Source organism: Polistes canadensis, unplaced genomic scaffold (genome assembly GCF_001313835.1).
Source record: "Polistes canadensis isolate GaletaPanama2010 unplaced genomic scaffold, ASM131383v1 scaffold_165, whole genome shotgun sequence".
In the NCBI taxonomy this organism is placed as follows: Eukaryota; Metazoa; Arthropoda; class Insecta; order Hymenoptera; family Vespidae; genus Polistes; species Polistes canadensis.
The window spans coordinates 289,002-308,419 of record NW_014569712.1 but is presented as its reverse complement, the minus strand read 5'-3'; the positions used below and the strand labels follow the sequence as shown (position 1 = coordinate 308,419).

The following is a 19,418-nucleotide window of genomic DNA, read 5'->3' as shown; positions in this document are numbered from 1 at the left end:
CTGAAGGCTTTGAAAATACTTGTTTGGTAAAAAAGTTTCTTCTATAGTTTCAAATATACACAATGCAATGGAGCGTCTGCGAAGAGGCGCTAGTCTCTCAGGAGATGACGTATTTGGAGTAGTAGTGCAGTAATCACAGTCGGAGTGTGTTTCCATAGAACCGCTACTTCGTCACTCTTACATTATTGAGATAAGTGAGAGACGATATAAATTGTTAGACGTGATTTCGTGATTTGTGTCAAAGAAAGAAGAAATCGAAAAGCAGAACAAAAACTTAATTATTCACGATAGCGAGTTTTATGTGTGACAGTTGATTGAGATTACTCGGGGAAAGGGGTGTGGGCCGACTGAACGCCAGAAAATATTAGGTAAGTCTTCTCTTTTTCTCTATTTTTCTCACTTCTTTTTCTTTTCTCTACCTTTCTATATTTTTTTATATTAATTCATAAATATATTCAATTTAATTTGTGTTTAAAATATTTAATCAATGTTTTATTCAAACTCAATTATTATCAAATAGATTGGCGAGGAAGTGGTGCTCATTTTAGGAATTCCTGCTCACTTGTGATCATACAAATTTAAAAATTGTCAAATTAATATTAATACTTTTAGATAAATACAATAAAGATGTTTGTGTTAGATCCAAAAGTAACTTGCATCTCTATTTAAAGAGTATATAAAGTTATTTACTTGTGACATTTGTAAATGCAATTTTAAATAAAAACATTAGAGTTTACAAACTTTGTACGCTATTAATCATATAGTTTATATATGTATTAGATTAATCAACATCTTTTATTGTAAAATCTTGAAGAATAATATTCATAATTAAAAAGCAAAATAGATATTTTAAGAATTATATTAGTTCAAGTAATTTACAAAGTAGTAACTAGTAACTTCATTTTAACATGGTAGTGGAAAATATAATCTTTCAACGATGAGAAAAAGAAGAGATATAAAAACCGCAAACAGGTTTAACGAAGTTATAGCTGCAAGAATTAGTTTATCAGAATGTGTGTGTGACTCGTTGTAAAGATAAAAACAGTATGGAATGTTTAAAGCGTAAAATCAGATTCAACTGCTTAGATTGAAAGCTTTAATTTTCTCAACGCTTAGATTGGAAGCTTTAATTTTCTTAATGCTTGTTGTTCTTTTCTCTTTAAAAACTTGTTCTTTTTCAGTTTGAGTACACAAATTCATATGGAGATTGTTGAAGATGAATTTCTAAGAATACTAAACAGTTACGTGCTATTCCCCTTTGCTGACACTGTAAACAATCGTACATCAAGCTAAGTCACAGACCTTCGAATTTCTCTCTTGCGGAAAAAACATTCGTTCGTTCGTTAATTTTCTCATTTAAGGAGAAAAAATCAAAATGAGGGATAACAAAAAGTTTACATTGTTTATACGAATACCAATAAAACAGGTCGCTTTCTTATCCTGCAAAGAATTCCTTTTGATAAGTATATTTGTATTTATTAAATGCATTTAACATTTAAAATAGGAATGGCATCAATTGCAGCTGTCTCCGTTTTTCTCTTTTTCTTACATTCTTGTAAGAAAAACAGAGGAAGAGATAAACGTGTTCCTATCGAGCAAACAGATCGTCTCTAAAATACACGCGAGAAAGTATGCTTTTTTATCTCTGTACGTGCGTGTATATGTGTCTTCTGCAACGATACGTGAGCATATTTTTACGAGATGCAGGCTGTCTGGTGCATTTTTGACTGGGGGTGGAGAGGAGCATGAAATTGCTTGCAAAATCCATTTGGATGATTTGCGACGTATCAAATTGGCGTAATCCTTCGAAAATGATATCTCAAAACGTATCATCAATACTAAGAAATTGTTATAATCTACGTACGATAGTAACTAATCTCAACTTTAATATCTTTACACGACATTTTACTGATCTTCAATAACATCGACGTACATATTTGATATCACTCGATGATACGTGTTCTATATATATCGTATTATCAATATATAAATTCCATTAAGATTTAAAATGTCTGTCATAAAAGATACCATTTAGTTTTGTATATAAAATAATTTGAAATAGAAAATGTTAATGTACAACTGTATTATTATCTTGCAAAACCATTGAGTTGATCATTAAATAATGTCAGAACGTTTAGTAGTTTATATTTCAATGAATTACACTAGTATTTTTTATGTTATATGTAATGTTATTTTATTTTTAATAATATACAAACAATTATTATCATTTTAAAACTTTTCTTTGCATGGATAATAGTATATCCGAGATATAGGGGTTTCCACCCGAGGAAAACTTCAACGCTATACATTAAATCCACAAAATCAAATTTATTCGAAATTTTATGAAGCTATAACGTGCCGGTGGTATATACAAATTTTCTTCTTTAAAATATAATCACACCCGATCGTTTGACTTTCTTGCCAAACTGTAAATATCTTTGGAAAGATTATCCGAGCATATATTTAGTCGTCTTCGAAGCTTTTCAACGCGGTTAGATTCGCAAAAGGGTCGAAATGGGGAGGGGGTGTAACTCAAGGGTTTATAAGTGTCACGTTAAAGCCAGGGATTTGATGGGCAGAGACGAGTAAGAGTGGAGATCGTGTGGTATGTCGCGACCAAAGGTTCAAAAGAGAATCACGAAACAAGAAAGAGAAAGACAGAGACAGAGATAATATAGGAAGGTGACTAAAGAAGAGACACTGTGAGAGAGACACGCAAAAGCTTTGAAATCGTGTGTTCTCAAAAGCTACGGAATTCTGTATTCCTCCCTTTTCCCTTCTACCCCTTTTCTCTCTTTTTCTCTCTCTCTCTTCTTTTTTTTGCATCGTACCTAAGAGTTCCGGCAGATACAAAGGCAAGCCGTGTGCCTTTTCCGGGTAAAATTACTACACGCATTCGTGTTCTCCTGGAATCAACAAACGTCTCTCTTTATATATTTTTTTGCTCTTTTATTTTATTTTTATAATTTGTTTTGTATCACGTCTTTTTTCTTTTTTTCGGCTTTTTTAATTTACAAAATTCTCCTTCAGTCTATTTCAATTCCATTACCATTTTAATTTACCCTTTTAAGTTTTTTATTTTCTCCAAGTAATTTCATTACAGCAAATCGTCGGATTTAGTAACAAAAGGGTAGATTTTACGTGTCAGTAAATCGTTACTTTTATTACCACGACTTTCGTCTTTGCTAAAATGAAAAGTTGTTAACTTTGATGTATAGCGTTGGAGATTTTGGTATCAGAAAATCAAATGATTATTTTCAGTTTTAACAACATTTTATCGGGTAATATCGCGCAGGACGAAAACTACTCATTCCTTAGACGTCATGTTTAAGAGAAATAAAATTTCATTACGTTGTATATTACATAAAAACATGGAACATAAAAATAAATATTACGGTGTCGTGACAAGAAAATTTTCCATAGGTTTTAATGTCGCGCCAAATGGGGACTTAATTAATCATTAAAAAGAACAATAAATAAGAATAATATTTTCGCCATGAGAATTATCGTAAATTCGAGTTCTCTTTGTCGTTACTGGATGCGGTCCGACAATCGTGCAGTGAAGCACGTTAGATGTTTCCCCAAGCGAACACAATGGATCGCACTCGCGACTTCCGTTGGTGCTTTATTGGACGCGACGAGCTATAACGCTCGTTTATACGACACATTCGCAAACTCCCTTGCAAAATTGCAACGCTATTCTATTTTCAATAGTTCCTTATAATCATACGAATAATTGTTTTTCGATAAAAGTTAGTAAAAGTAACTGGAAACTGAGAGATTCAAGTAGAACGATATATTCGAATCAAAATATTTAATGCTCCTTTAATGATCTCATTCAAATTGTTCGTATTCATATTTATAAAAATAATAGATTTTATAATATTAATTACCTCGCGATGTTTCTTTTTTTAATAATCATAAAATCAAGATATTTGTTTTGTAGAAAGTTACGAGTCGGTAAAGGGTGAAGATATAAGATAATATATCGGGGAATATTTAGAAATCAAAATTCGTGACGCGTAAAATTCTTTTATTGTTAGCGCAATTTTATTCTGGTCGATGGACGATGGCGGCCAATCGATAGTACGTACATTTTCATCGCTCAACATCCTGTAATATTTTCACGGCGAGAGATCAGGAAAGGAGCGAGGTATGCAAAGCGTCCGATATGCTTTGAATTTTAATACGCGCAAAAGTGGTTCACCCTTCGTTACTCGATATGCCAACGACGCGAATTATATATATACGTATGAAATACTTACTTATATATATAGAAGAGAAAAAGAAAGAGACATACATACAATACATAGCTGCATACAAGAAGACTCAGCTTTTTCCAGACGAAGATCCATTCTATACCGTGACAAATGGATGTTTCTCAACGAAGGTTATATTATTTTCTGCGAAAGAAATACGAGATAAATAATAGCTTCAATTATATTTTCCTCTTGCAATTAGTGTCGTAAAAACGATTAATCAATCGTTCGAACGATTCCTAAATGATAGATCCATGGGCGTAGGTTTTAATCAATTTTTCTTCCCGACTGTTTAATTACACTCATCCTACGGATATTTATCATCTTTTCTTTCACGCCTCGCAGGTGCATTAATATTTGTATTATTTCCATAGATTTAGATTTCGCTATTGTATTGTATTACTCTGCGTATCTCGTTAAATCGATAATTCATTTTACCTAACGATATATTCGATTAATCTTTCGTTAGAAAATATAATCGTACGATACACGGTAAAGAAATAATACATTCACACAAATCATACACCCTTGAGATATACTTATTAAATTCTCTTTTTTTTTTTTCTTTTTTATTTTTTTCTTACAATTTTTCCTCCTCGTGGTTTGCGCACCAGCCATGACCTCCTTAATAAAGGGAAGCCTGTATTTCCGTAGTTAGAAAAAAAAACACTTGGTTTTGCTCCTTGAAAACGAAGGAGGAATACGAAGTAGTTGAGCCTAGTTGATCTAACCGGAAGATATTCGTCACTACCGGAAAGTGTTGTGCAAAGCAATGCCATTAATTAAGATCGGATTATTCAGCCAACAGATCCAGTTTTTCGCTGTTAAAAGAGAGAGCAAACATCGCGTCGAATCGTTTTTGATCATCAAATTCTTTTATCCGTTCTGGTTTTTTCTTTTTAGTTTATCCTTTGAATCATTATGGATATGTTCGATCCATTGAAGTAACTCTAACAGGTTGCATTAACGTGAACCAAAAGTTTCTGGTCTCGTGGTTTCACAATTTCAAAAGAAAATAAATGTGTAAAAAGTGTTGAGAAAAAATTAATTGATTTTTAAAATCACTCAGGAACCTCTTTGTTCGTCAACATTTTACGTAAGGAAAAAAATACTTTGGAATGCTTTAAAAGATTTTAATTACTAGATGATAAAAATAAATAGGGGATGGGGGAAAAAAAATGAAAAAAAATAGGTTATATTGGATAAAGGCAAGTACTTGACGAACGTCGAGCGAAAGTGTTGTTATGTTGTTCTTCTGGAGAGTTTACTACCACCTTTCTTTCTCTCTCTTCTTTCCTCCAACAGCTTTTCCCTTCGATAACGATTACGAAGAAGGAAAGTGGTTTTCGAGTTAGCAGTCAGGCAAAAAGGGTACTTGCCACAAAATCGATGGAAAAGTACGCCTAATGAAAAGAAGGGAAAATCCTATTACATTTTCTCCCCTTCTATGCTTTTTCCTCAGACGACTGAGGCCATCTTGGAAAAGTAAAGTTTTGAAGAAGGAACCTTAACATTGTATCTCTAATGGGAGACCGAGTAAAAGAATATAAAGTCAGAATTATTCATTTTGCAGAATATCCTTATTTAATATTTTTAATTGCAACGTAATATCGGGTATTAGATTCGTAACGTAAAAGTTTAAGAAAAAAAAACAACAGATATTGTCTATTGAAGTCGCATCAAAAAAAAAAAAGGAAGGAACTTATGGGACAACCTAATACAAACGATAATTGAATTTCGAATGTCGCCTAATGAACGAGCTATTCTTCCAATTACACGTAGCTCTTCGTAATTACGTTATCGCTACTCTATACTACTACTACTACTACTACTACTACTACTATTACTGTGCTTGAATTTTAGGTTTTGCACGGAATGCAGCGACGTAACATCGACAAGAATTGAATTTCTCTCGTTTCGATAATTATATTGCACTCCATCGTTCTTTCATTCTTTTTTTCGAAATCTTTTTATACGTTACTACGATAATAAACGTAATTCGAACAATTAAACTCGTATCGATATTACAATATATCGATTTACATTAACTCGGAAATGTTTTGTCGGTGCATCATTTGATTTATAAGTATTTTTACTACTTTATTTTTTATCGCGAAACACGTAAAATATATTTTATTTGTTTATCTTTCATCGGAAAGGAAGATATGAATCATGCAGTTTACATAACAGTAGACGAAACAGAGAATGAGAGAAAAATAAACCTCGTTTATTTTTTACACATTTAATTTCCTTTATATCGTTAAATTATACAGTTGTATTTCATTATATTTCGCATTTTAATTAATTAACAAAAATGTAGTCACTTAGAAAACGTTCATATTTCTCTTCGATGTAAATTGCAATGAAAATAAAGTCGGATATTCGAAACAACATTAATAATACTCGTGTAAAATTTATTTGTAAAATGTATTTATTGTATAAGTAATATGTAAGGTACTCATTTTATTACCAACGAATTCATCATTCCAGCGTGAAACTGGGTCGTTTGACGATTGCACACTCTTCTGAAGAGGCTTATGAATATACATAAATACATACATTAAAATACACATGTATGTATGTATGCAGTTACGCGCGAATTTTTCATGCTCAGGGAAAATTTGTTCTTGTGTGATTATTTCGTTTATATACATACTACGATAAAAACATGTTTGTTAGCTCGTAAATACTTAATGTAAAACGTAAGGATCTTGATTATCCTATTATTTTTATAACGAGATACCGCAGTCATTTTATCTTCAACTAAGATCTTTTTCCTTCCCCCGTTGTTTTTATACACGGTGCGTTACCTTTCCGTACGACGATCGGAGAAACTTATCGCATCAATTAGAATTTCGAGTATGTTCGGATTTGCGTCATGTTTACTGAGAACGCAATCCTGACGCGAATCGGCCTAACTGCATTTCTCGCTATGTTCGTCACGTTGCCGATACTCTCTCGTCTAAACCTAACTTTATAAATCTACAAACTTTTAGCTCGTAAATGTCGGGGAAAAATAGTATTAGTATATCTAGATATTCGTGCAAGATGGCAACTTGATTCGAATACAAGAGAAGTTAGAAAATTTGGGCCAAGTTAAGTGTATAATGATTTAAAATAGTTGGAATTATTTAATAAAGAGTAGTGCTGTTCTATGGGTTAATCATTTATTGCAAAATGAAGATCACAATTTTGTATTAGGGAATGCATAACTTGGTTCAATTATTCATAACGCCTGTGGACCCTAGCTAGAATTAAAATACGTAAAGTATATCTCGGTATGTACATAGACGAGTGTACATCTTTCTACGTGCATATGTATATAGTTGTAATATACACGGGTAGGAAAGTATACTTGACACTAATCATGGATCGTATTTTATGCAGCAAAGAGTCTCATACCTGTTATGCATCTCCGTCGTGATATAGATATCCACATGGATTCCACAACGAATCTATGTATAGGTATACGTTCCTGTAAATACATACGAACTGCATTATTATTCATGCACCTAGATCTTTCATTGATAATATCATATAGTTCGTTTCAATCCCTTGTAAATCGACATACTCTCCTAATTATACAATTAGAAGAACAACTATTTGAAATATCAGTTTGGTGAACTTTTGATTATTATGAAATATCGTCTATCTTTTGCAGTGTTACAATTAGTGGATAGATCTTTCTTATACACTGAGGACTGAAATAAGTTAGGGGCCAGTTCGGGCCCCGGGATACGCGCTATGGACACTGTGGACAGTGCTAACAAACGGCAACCCACCCGTGTCTTTAAAAAATCCAGTCTCAATGGCAAGATCACTGTTTACCTTGGAAAAAGAGATTTCGTCGATCATATAACTCATGTTGATCCTATCGGTAAAGAAACTTCTTATTTTTTAATACTTCTTAATTCTTATAATAAAAACGATATCATCGTGTACGCATAAAAAAAAATGTATAAATATATAAATTTTATAAATATAACATAGAGAGATCGATAACACTTGTGCATGCATACGTAATAGTATAATACAAATATACAAATTGATGTTAATCATTATTTAACCCTTTGCACTATATAATTATTTTTCTTGTCTATTCTCGACCAGTTTATTTTTGTTTCCTTTTACAGTCTCATCTATTTACGTACCATACATCACTTATATAATACTTTGAAAGCACTTTTGTTGTTGTTGTTTTAATAGAACTGTTTTTTTTTTTTTTACTAATTTGTTTTATTAGTTAAATGAAATGTCACGTGTGAGTGGTGAGACTGAAGAGATGTGTAAGGGGAGAGAAGGAAACAAAAAAAGTAGGATCATCTTATAGAAAGCAAAGAGTTTTAAATGAAATTCTGAATCATTTCCAAAGTTATACTATATCTTTTTGTGTGTGTATATATATATACGTCCTGTTTGTATATACTTGAATTTTTCATTGCAGACGGTATAGTACTCATTGACCCAAATTACGTGAAAGATCGAAAAGTTTTCGGCCATGTTTTGGCAGCATTCAAATATGGAAGAGACGATCTCGACGTGCTCGGACTATACTTCCGAAAGGAACTTTATCTTGCTGCGGAACAAATTTATCCCCAGGTGACAAGCTGTCAGCCGCGCAGAGAGTTGACACGTCTTCAAGAGAGGCTAATCAAGAAATTAGGAAGTAATGCCTATCCGTTCTATTTCGAGCTACCACCACATTGTCCGGCCTCTGTGACGTTGCAACCAGCACCTGGTGACAACGGTAAACCATGCGGCATCGATTACGAACTAAAGGCCTTCGTGGGTGAAACTCAGGACGACAAACCCCATAAAAGGTATATTCTCGTAGATTATCGTTAAATTTAACGATTACATTCACGATGAAATCAATATTTTAACGTCAAAATTCAGGAACAAAATTTTAATGCATCCTTGCCATAGATATAACTGACTTTTTTTCATATATCTATAATGAATTTGTTTGTAAACTTTGGTTACATCCTGTGTAGAAAAATAACCAGAAGTTTTTTTTTATTTCTTAACTGTTGCAGAAATTCAGTAAGGCTAGCGATACGGAAGATCATGTACGCGCCATCTAAACAAGGCGAACAACCGTACGTCGAAGTCAGCAAAGAGTTTCTGATGTCGCCGAGCAAGCTGCATTTAGAAGCGTCTCTTGATAAAGAGCTTTATCATCACGGCGAAAATATAGCCATAAACGTGCACATCGCGAACAATAGTAATCGAACAGTTAAAAAGATAAAGGTGTCCGTGCGACAGTTCGCAGACATTTGTTTGTTTCAAACCGCGCAATACAAGTGCGTCGTTGCGGAAGCTGAAAGCGAGTGAGTACCTCCCAGTTAATTTTATCTTCACGTCGATGACAACGATGGTGATGATGATGATGATGATGACGATGATGATGATGGTGGCAATGACGATAAAGATAATCGTCAAAATATACGTTGTTATCAATTTATTATAGTATTATCGCGTGTCGGCGTACAATTGAACCGATAAACGGACGAACTAGTTAAGAGTTTCAATCGATTCTTTTGTTACTTCTTTTTTATTATTTTTTTTTATTTTTCATGTTGAATAGTTTGGGAACAGATGCACTTTAGTTTGAAAATTAAAACAATTTAAAAAAAAATAAAAATAATAATGTACAATGTATAGAAAGTGTATACAGTTTTAATATTATATGCATCTAATTATCTTAATATGATTGAAATACTTTATCGAGTCTTAATACCTTATTATATATTTGATCATGCACCTGTTCCCAAGTTAATCTAGTCGTAATTCGCAGATTTTTTTTCACGATGACGCGTATATAAAATCGATACCGAATAAATAGAATAACGAGTTAGATTTTGGATCCTTCAATATATATATATCACAACACACATCCCATGCTAGGTATATAAAATAAATTTTACATTAGAATCTTGAAATATATGAAAAGGAAAATAAGATGATTGCACTGGCAGTATAGGGGTAGCGCCAGGATTCACCCTGAGCAAGGTCTTTTCTCTAAGGCCGACGCTTGCCGACAACAAAGACAAGCGAGGTCTTGCTCTAGACGGTCAACTTAAGCACGAGGACACCAACCTCGCATCTAGCACAATGTGAGTGTGTGCTCGAACATTGAACGGGATTTCTTTGAAGGTTTCTAGAAAGTGGAGACTGCTAACGGATTATTTAGAAAATACGGTATATATCTTCGCGTTGGAAGTAACACATTGAACGTAAAAAGATCAATCCTGTTTCTATCATTTTGTATTTAATAATTGTTTGACAAATTATTGAAGAAAAAAAGAGTAGAATAAATAGCCGTTCTAGGTCTCCATCCGTTCTGTGATCTTTGTAAAAAATACATAAAAGATATATATACGCATATATATATCTTTTGGAGAATGGAATGCCACTTATTTTATTGGTGATTTTGTGCTGGGGTTTTTTGCGTGGTGGCCTGTTACCACATACATATATATATACATACATATATATATATACCTAGTTATGGATCACGATCGGTGATGGTTTTTCTGTCTAGATATTTCCTTTACACAAACACCCACCACTCTCTCTCTCTCTCTTATCCCGTATCTGATTATATCAACGATAAACTAATGCACTCTTCTTTCTAACGCCTTTGTATTATCAATCCACCACGTATATGGAAACGACTATACTCGATATACGTATATTACTATTATTATTATTATATACTTACTTATACCTTGTTATCGTTTCTCCTATGTATATTTTATTATTGATATGTATTGCCGGTGTGTAACGCACAAGCTGTGGGATTTTTTTTTTTTTTTTTTTTATTATCTACACGTATACCACATTTTTATCCACACATAATAAATATACATTTGTACAATAGGCGTGTGCATATTACGTTAATCTATGTATGCGTATGTGTTCACAATGTGGTATACGCTGCTGGGTGGCGCACTAGAGGTTTGATATTATTGGATGTTATGTAGCTTACTGTCTCGTGACAAAGTAGATCATTTTACCTGTAGTTCTACATATTATTGACAAATGGCGTTACATAAACCCGTTGTTTAGGGAACCCGATCTAATATTTTACATTCATTTCTTTCCAAAGACAATAAAGGCAATTCCTCGAACTTCGATCGAACGATGTGTTGTGCATGTCTCGATATTATAATACATAAAAAGAAGAAAACAACAAACAGGAATGAAAAAAAAATGGTACGCGTATAATTAGTCGAAATTCCAATTAAGCGTTCACCATCGTCGTGTCTTCTGACAATTACAAAGCGAATAAATGTTCCCGTCGTCCAATTACACTCGTGTAAAAAATCCATAGATAATCCTCGCGGTTATATAGATAACCCCACTACAGTTATAAATCTTTTTCGAAATTATTTCCAAATGAAAACTAATGGAATAATGAATTTTTTTTCTTTTTTTTTTAATCATCGCGCGACATCTTCTTCTCGTTGTAAATTTTTATCATAACGAGAAGAGATTTTAATGAGAGGATTGTAATGGGATTACCAATGAGAGGATTTAGACGAGGTAGAATTGTACGAGTTTGTTGATTAGCTCGGCGTTTAATATTTCTTCTTTTTTTTTTCTTTCTTTCTTTCTCTCTCTTCTCTCTTTTTCTCTCTCTCTCTCTCTCTCTCACTCTCTTTCTCTAGTCTATTTTTTCTTTCTTCTTTCTAATTTTGTCGAAGAACAGATAAACTACATATATATAATATATTTATAAACGGCATGAAATATACTTATGGTAAATATTTGTTAGGGAGGGATGCCCAGTGGGGCCAGGTTTCACGCTGAGCAAAGTCTTCTCCTTGACACCGCTTCTCGCCAACAACAAAGATAAATGGGGGCTCGCCCTCGACGGCCAACTCAAAGACGAGGACACCAATCTGGCGTCCAGCACCCTGTAAGAATATCATTAACGCTGCTTGCGAATTTCAAATGAGATATCGTATATCTTACATCAATATTATTATACTACATGCATACTCAATATATATATAACATATTTTTTTACATACAGAGAGACATACACAGATATACTCGTATACATGCGTATCAAGTTACGCCCATACACCTTTTTTTAGTTTATACATAACAATTGGATATTCTATACATTTTTTGTATCTTTTATCTCCTATAGTATCTTCTAATTATTCATTCATTAAATTAATTTTCGAATGATTTATATCACTTCGATATTATTTAAAAAGATAGATATTTTTCTTTTAATCTTCTAAAGTTTTGTTCACATAATTATTATATGTTTTATATTATTTTTCTAACGTCGTAAATATATGTATACCAGGTAGATATTAAAATAATTTTAAATACGAGATCAAATTGGAAGCCTGGGGATATTAAAAATTACCTTTAAAATCACTTGGAAACTTTTTCGATCCATCCTATATAATATTTGCAATTTAAATATTATTTTTTAATAGCAGTAATATCAGTATATTATCTCAATTCTAATGATTAAAAAGAAAATATCTACTTTTGAATGATGCACGAAGTGATTCAACACTTGTGTCATATTTTATAGAAAAACATGTGATATATAAATATATTACGCGTCATATATGTGTTATATAATCTAGTGTATAACGCGATACGTTATCTCTATCTCTTTATTCTTCTATTTTCACTCTCTCTCTCTCTCTCTCTGTCTCTCTTTTTCGTTCTTTTTCCATTTCTATCTATCTATTTTTAGTCATCTTTTTCGATTTAATTGGTTTTATCCAATTTTTATCTCGATTCTCATGTTCGCATTGTGCCGTTTATTCGTCCACACACGTAAAAAAATACAAAAGATTTGTCTTCTCAGTCGATGAAAAATAAAATCATCATCTGTGGACTTTGTCTATTTCTATATTGTTATATTTCTCTTTCTCTCTTTTTCTCTTTGTATTTATTTCGCTCGCTTCTTTAGTGGCTGGGCAAAGCTTCGCTTTTCGTCGCAATGAAAATCTCTACTCGTGGTTTAAGTTTTTCTTTTTCTTGTCTTATCAAGTTGGTACCATCGACGATACGTTTCTCTTTTTCTTTTTTGTTCTTTGCACGATCGAACGCTTTTCTTCGACGTTCATTCTGTTTATAATAGATTTATATTTTCATCCCCTTCTTCACGAAGGGATTTCGTTAAATTTAGTGGTTTTTTTGCACGGTTAACAAATTTAGGTCATTTTTATAGATCAATCAATGAAGGAACTACTACTGAATAATTTGTTTATTAAAATAATGTCGATTTGTTTGTACGTAACAAATTTTAAGATTAAATATATACAAATTTTTTCGTCAATGTTTTAATCCCCGGTGTATATACGTTAATTCACGAGGAAAAAAAAAATAAAAGGCGCGGCTTTGAATACGTCAGCATTTTTATTCTCTTAGGATTCGAAGTAAGAGTAAAACATCGTTGGGCTAACCAGCTGACACATTACATTCAAAGGAAGTCCGATCGATGTGCGTAACGCAAACGATGAAAAAAGAACCTGTCTCGGGAGATTGGAATGTTACTGTAAAAATATTAATTTGTATTTTTCGATTAAATTTTCATTTTTATTATACAATAATCATATGACGTGTATGACGAGACAAAATTCAAATTCGTAATAAGGGAAGAAAATGAAACGAAAAAAAAGAAATAAGTTAGATCAACTACAAAATAAATTAGAAATGGTAGAAATAATTGATGGTACATGTGATTGACTAAAATAATAATGTGACAGAAAAAAAAATGATAGGACTAAAAAGACAACGAAAAATAAAATCCATCTCTGTGCTTTTCCTTTTCTCTTTTTTTTATTTTATTTTATTCGTAGAGATGCACTCACGTCGGTGCATTACGCTGATTGCTTTTAAAATACGCATGCGCTCTTCGTGTTTTATTAAGGTGTTATTAACTCCTAGGATATTTTGTTAACGTATTATGTTGCTGTCTCTCAAAGTTGACTTTTTTTTATTGGGGATTTGAAAAAAGAGAAAAAAATTACAAGAGAAATCTTAAGTAGTAATTTGTTCTTTATTTTTTTTTATGTTCCTTGGCTTATTGTTTGATTAATTGTGTTTTTTCTTTTTTTTTGATATTAGAAAAAGAAATCTTTTCATCCCACTGTGTCATACGTAATAATAACTTTAAATATCATTTACATATTATAATATTAATAGATAACTTTGACACACATGCATAAAATATCAGAAAAAAATTCTAGCGTTAATTAATACCTGTTGCTTTCTTCGCCAGCATGTGCATTCGGCTAACAATTTGCATGCCAGGCTACCACGTTTTCATTTTCCTTGTATTCGAGGAATTATTTATTTATAATCGTTCATGTAATAATCGCAGCGTCGTAGATCCGTCTCAACGCGAAAACCTAGGAATTATCGTCCAGTACAAGGTCAAAGTGAAACTCTGTCTTGGCGCTCTCGGAGGGTAAGTTTTCAACAATAAAAAATAAAATATAATTAAAATGAATGAACACCATTTAAGCAGTGGTGGAATTACAATATCGCAAGATCCCGCGACTCGAAGTGGGGAGCCCAAAATTTGTGCATGGGGTCAAAAAAGGGTGTTCTCATTTTGTTTGAGAACTGTCAGTTTTCGTTTTAATCGTTGCTAAGTGACGAAGTATTGTGTTACGATAAATAAGGGAGAGCACGAAATGAAATATTATCTTGCGGATTTGTAGTTCCATCGATGCGTTTAAGTAAAAAAGAGAAAAAAAAAAAGGTGCCTAACAAGCGATTTGTGCATTTTAACAGCGATCTAGTCGCCTCGTTGCCATTTATTTTGATGCACCCTAAACCGGAAGAAGAAAAGTCAACACTGTCAACGTCGCCACCAAGTCCAACGAATAAAGGCGATGGTGGTGAGGTACCGCTCGATACCAACCTCATACAACTGGACACGTAAGCCACCACTATTATCAAGTTACCACCCATTCCCAAACCATTTTCGTTCCATCCCTTCAATCCCATTACCACTTTGATCGAATATTTGTTGAACTTTTTTGATTAACCTAAAGAAGAAATCTTTGAGATAGGACGGATTTCTCTTGCCCAACAGATTTAGTTGATATTCGAAAAATTGGATTTTTATATTTACACTTTTTTATTTTCTTTTATATTTACTTTAATTTATTTATTTATTTTAATTTATATTTTTTTTTTCTTACCAAACGCTGGAATGATATAATTACCCCTTTTAACGAACATATACAAATGACTCCATGCGTTTTTAAACGGGAATAAAAAGAAATGTATAATTTTTTGTATTAACGTTACGCTCCCCTATCGTTTCCCTTTTCCCTTCGGTTTTTCAACACAGGGAAGTCGATGAAGACGACGACATCGTATTCGAGGACTTCGCACGTCTAAGGTTAAAAGGCGAGACTGATGTCTGACCGTGTTGCGTAAATGATATCGTCAAGTTGCAGGCTGGAACTACCACTAAACGTCCAAAGTTTCAAGACGCCACGTCCTCTGCCAATAAGCGCTCTTTCTCATTTTTTATTTAAAAAAAAAGTCAAAGGGTTCAAAGTAAATTAATAAAAGAAAAAAAAAAAAAGAAGAAGAAAAACAAAAAATCGTTGCGTCGTTTATAATAGTGTATTTGTGCGTGAGTGAGTCCTGTTGTATGCATCTGTGTGCGCGTGTGTTCTGTACGCGTGTATGTATGTAAAAATAAAAAAAAAAACATAAAAAGAAATTGAATATTAAACAAACAAACAAACAAATTATAATATATGCTCATATACTCTCGTCGGGTCACACGAAATTCCTTTCCAATTGTATTCTTCGTGGTGAAAAGTTGAACGCGTTTTTAATTTTTTTACAAATGATCGATCAAAGTTTACGTGTCTAATCGAGATATTTTAAAAAAAAATTTTTATATCCGACAAAAGAAATTCCATCTTTGCAATAACATCGAGAAAAAAAAACTGAAGAAACTATTAACGATTTACGGATTAATTTGTATATTTCATTGATACTATATTATCACGCGTAAATAAGTACTAACTTAAGGAAATAATACGAATAGTAAATGCTTATTACTTATTAAACATGTTATTTATTCCAAAGCGTAGCCTTGAATAATTTCTTTCAAGAATTAAGAAACTTAATAAACATTAAACGCTTATTAATATTCGTCGAAATATAATTTTTCATACCTCGAGATAGATCCGAATTCTATGCGTTCTTAACTAGATTGCATTTATATTGCGAAAGTATGATCGAAGTAAAAAAGAAAACTTTCTTATCGCATAAATCCTTTAATTAAATCCTTGAATTACACGATAAATCATTTTATTTTTGTTCGTTTAATTTTTTTACTTCGATCACTTTACAGCTCGCAAATATTGACACGAAAGTTATTAAGTATGGGTATCTGCGATCATAAATTTAGTACGTAAATACTTTTTGAATATTGTAATAATGAAGGAATTCTCGTTTACTATGAACGTAACCAATAGTTAAAATATAAAAAAAAAAAAGAAAAAGCTCTGGCCGTTATACAATAATTTATCGTGGCTTCGGAACAAATGCAGATTATTTTTTACCTTCCCCTCTCTCTGTCCTGGTTCATTCCTTTTTTCAATAAAAATAAAATCACATACCCGACGATTAATAAAAATATCAAAGACTGAATTTTAACACGCTGTTCAGAGAGAGAGAAAGAAAAGAAATGGGTGGTAGGGTGAGACGCATGTGTGAATGTGTGTGTGCGTGTCACCATAAAAACGTTCTACCTATATTTAAAAATATTTGCAAATGTGAACGAAGTTTATAAGATTATAAACGCAAACGCATATGTACCGGTAATTATGGCAATGGTTGTTAGTGAAAAAATTGGAAAGATTAATTTCGTGATTTAATTTACATGGAAATTATTTATAAATTATCAAATATAAATCATAATACAAATTTGTATATAATTTGTTTCACTTACAGGCCGCTATCATAATTATCAACGCAAATACATTTTAAGCGAATTTGAAATATTGAATTTGAAATAACACGGTGTTATATTTTATTTGATTATATTTTTTTTCGATCGTTAACATTTTGATATGCGGGATATTTTTCATTTATATTAAAATACATTTACGTGTCAGAGGCTATTTATGAACGATTTCCTGTAACAAATGCGAAATTAAGAAATATTAATAAATACGCGCGCACAAAACTAATTGTAAGCTACTTTTACACGTTTCTGAAATTGCCCTGACTATTAAAAAAGAATAATATGCACACACGGATTAAGCATAAATTATTTTGCCCGCATATAAAACGTTTAATAAGTTGTTCCTTTTTTTCCAAAACGATCATTAAAATCAGAACGTTAACGTAGAATTTATTTTGCATTATCCAATTTAATCGGACGTTAATTATGCATACGTGTATGTAAATACTGGACGCCACACATTTGGTTTTAAAACAAAGATTTAAAAGTAAAAAACTTTATTTAAATTAGGCCACGAAAAATGCATAATAATTGATTTAAACGATAATTCTAGAATTAAATTCTTACTTATTAGCATAACATATTTAACGTGACTAGAGACAACAAAAAATTAGAATTTGAATATGTTCGTCGAGAGTCGAAATTATAAAATGAAGGAAAAAGAAAGTTAAAAAGAAAAGAAAAAAAACAAAAAGAATAAGAAATAGTCGTGATACATTAATTCACGAATTCGCCTTAAGTAGTTGGCGCGTTGTTTTCTTGTTTTTTTGTCTTTTTTCATCTTTTTTACAAACCGCTTTGCAAAACATTAATTAGGATAATTACGAATTACGTCGTTTTTTAACGCGTGTCCCAGGGAGAAAAAAGAAAGGAAAGCTTACGTTCGTTATTTAATATAATTTCGTGGATAAAAATAAAAGAAAATAAAAAGAAAAAAAAGAGCTAAGCGTTATTGAAACGATATAAGGAATATAATCGACATGTGTATGTGCATAAATTCAGTAATTTAGCTTTTACATATTTATACCGATATACATATATATTGATTAAGAAACGAATTTAGGTTTTTTACGAATTCCTCGTTCGTTCTCCGTACACTTTTTATATAAATATATGAATATTTGTTTATACAAACTTATTCACGTGAAATGTGAAAATTCTCTCTAACGATTGAAAAATATTTTCCTTCTAATTCGCGCATTTGTCGAATTTGTTAGAATTTTGTATAATTCATAGGAAAGATACCGATAACAAATAATTATCCATTTCATTATATTTTACCAATTTGTGTAGGTATTATCGTTAACTATCGTTCAATGTAATTATATACATATTCCTAATTATTCACGTATAGTATTTTATAATCTTTCTCACGAATAAGTAAATCGTTAATTTGTATTTTTTTCTTTTATGTATATTCTTTTTATTTTATTCGATTACTCGTGACACATTATTGTTAAGTCATTTCGTGAATTCGAAAATTCTAATATCGCTTAATAATTTATATATAATAAAATACCACACGAGACACTAAAAAACACATAGAATAATACTAAAAATTTAATTTCTTAACAATTTTGTTCTGAAATTATCCTGCGTATACCATTGTTTTATTATAATTTACACTGTAATCATTATTATTAATATTATTATATTATTATTATTATAAAAACAAAGGACAAACAAGCACATTTTGTATTAATAAAGTAAACCACAAAAAAGAAATATATCATAAATATTACTAAACCATACTACATACTACTTCTACACCATATTAAAAATCCCATATAAAATACAGCACCATTATTTATTTCACAAATCAATTGTCAATAATTCTCTATCTATATATTGTTCATTTTATCGAAGTTTAGAATTTTCGGATTCCTATGAGAAATATTTAAAAAGAGAAAAATTATATGCATTAAAAAAAAAAAGAATATACGTAAATAATATATCGATATACCAAAGTCAATCGAATTTTTTTTTATTTTTATTCTTACGAATGATAAATAAAAGAGACTTTCGAAGAAGAAGAAGAAGAAAAGGAAAACTTGCGTGACGTGTGTATGCGTGTATGTGTGTGGGTGTATGTATACCGTTGTTGTTGTTGTTGATGTTGTTGTATTTGTGCGGCAACGAAAGTAGAACATTTACATATAAATAAATAATGAAAT

At 31.7% G+C, this 19,418-nt stretch overlaps 1 protein-coding gene across 2 annotated transcripts; it reads left to right on the top strand.

Moving 5' to 3' along the window:
- The first annotated feature begins 43 nt into the window (after positions 1–43).
- On the top strand, positions 44–16,761 carry LOC106789131 (beta-arrestin-1). 2 transcript variants are annotated; one of them, XM_014753074.1, is made up of 8 exons: positions 44–368; positions 7,921–8,136; positions 8,704–9,079; positions 9,296–9,589; positions 12,040–12,183; positions 14,626–14,712; positions 15,042–15,188; positions 15,607–16,761. In XM_014753074.1, exons 2-8 carry the CDS (start codon positions 8,004–8,006, stop codon positions 15,680–15,682), a joined length of 1,257 nt encoding a protein of 418 aa, XP_014608560.1. In that variant the 5' UTR covers positions 44–368; positions 7,921–8,003; the 3' UTR covers positions 15,683–16,761. The 2 variants fall into 2 exon arrangements, with proteins under 2 accessions (XP_014608560.1, XP_014608561.1); XM_014753075.1 differs by lacking the exon at positions 12,040–12,183 and adding an exon at positions 10,238–10,375.
- Positions 16,762–19,418: the final 2,657 nt, after the last annotated feature.

What these genes read in the sequence shown, in the direction of transcription:
- LOC106789131 (XM_014753074.1), top strand. Translation starts at nt 8,004, where the DNA reads ATGGACACTGTGGACAGTGCTAACAAACGGCAACCCACCCGTGTCTTT. An exon ending in AATCTGGCGTCCAGCACCCT is followed by an intron (nt 12,184 to 14,625) that starts GTAAGAATATCA and finishes TAATAATCGCAG; the next exon opens with CGTCGTAGATCCGTCTCAAC. An exon ending in AACCTCATACAACTGGACAC is followed by an intron (nt 15,189 to 15,606) that starts GTAAGCCACCAC and finishes TTTTCAACACAG; the next exon opens with GGAAGTCGATGAAGACGACG.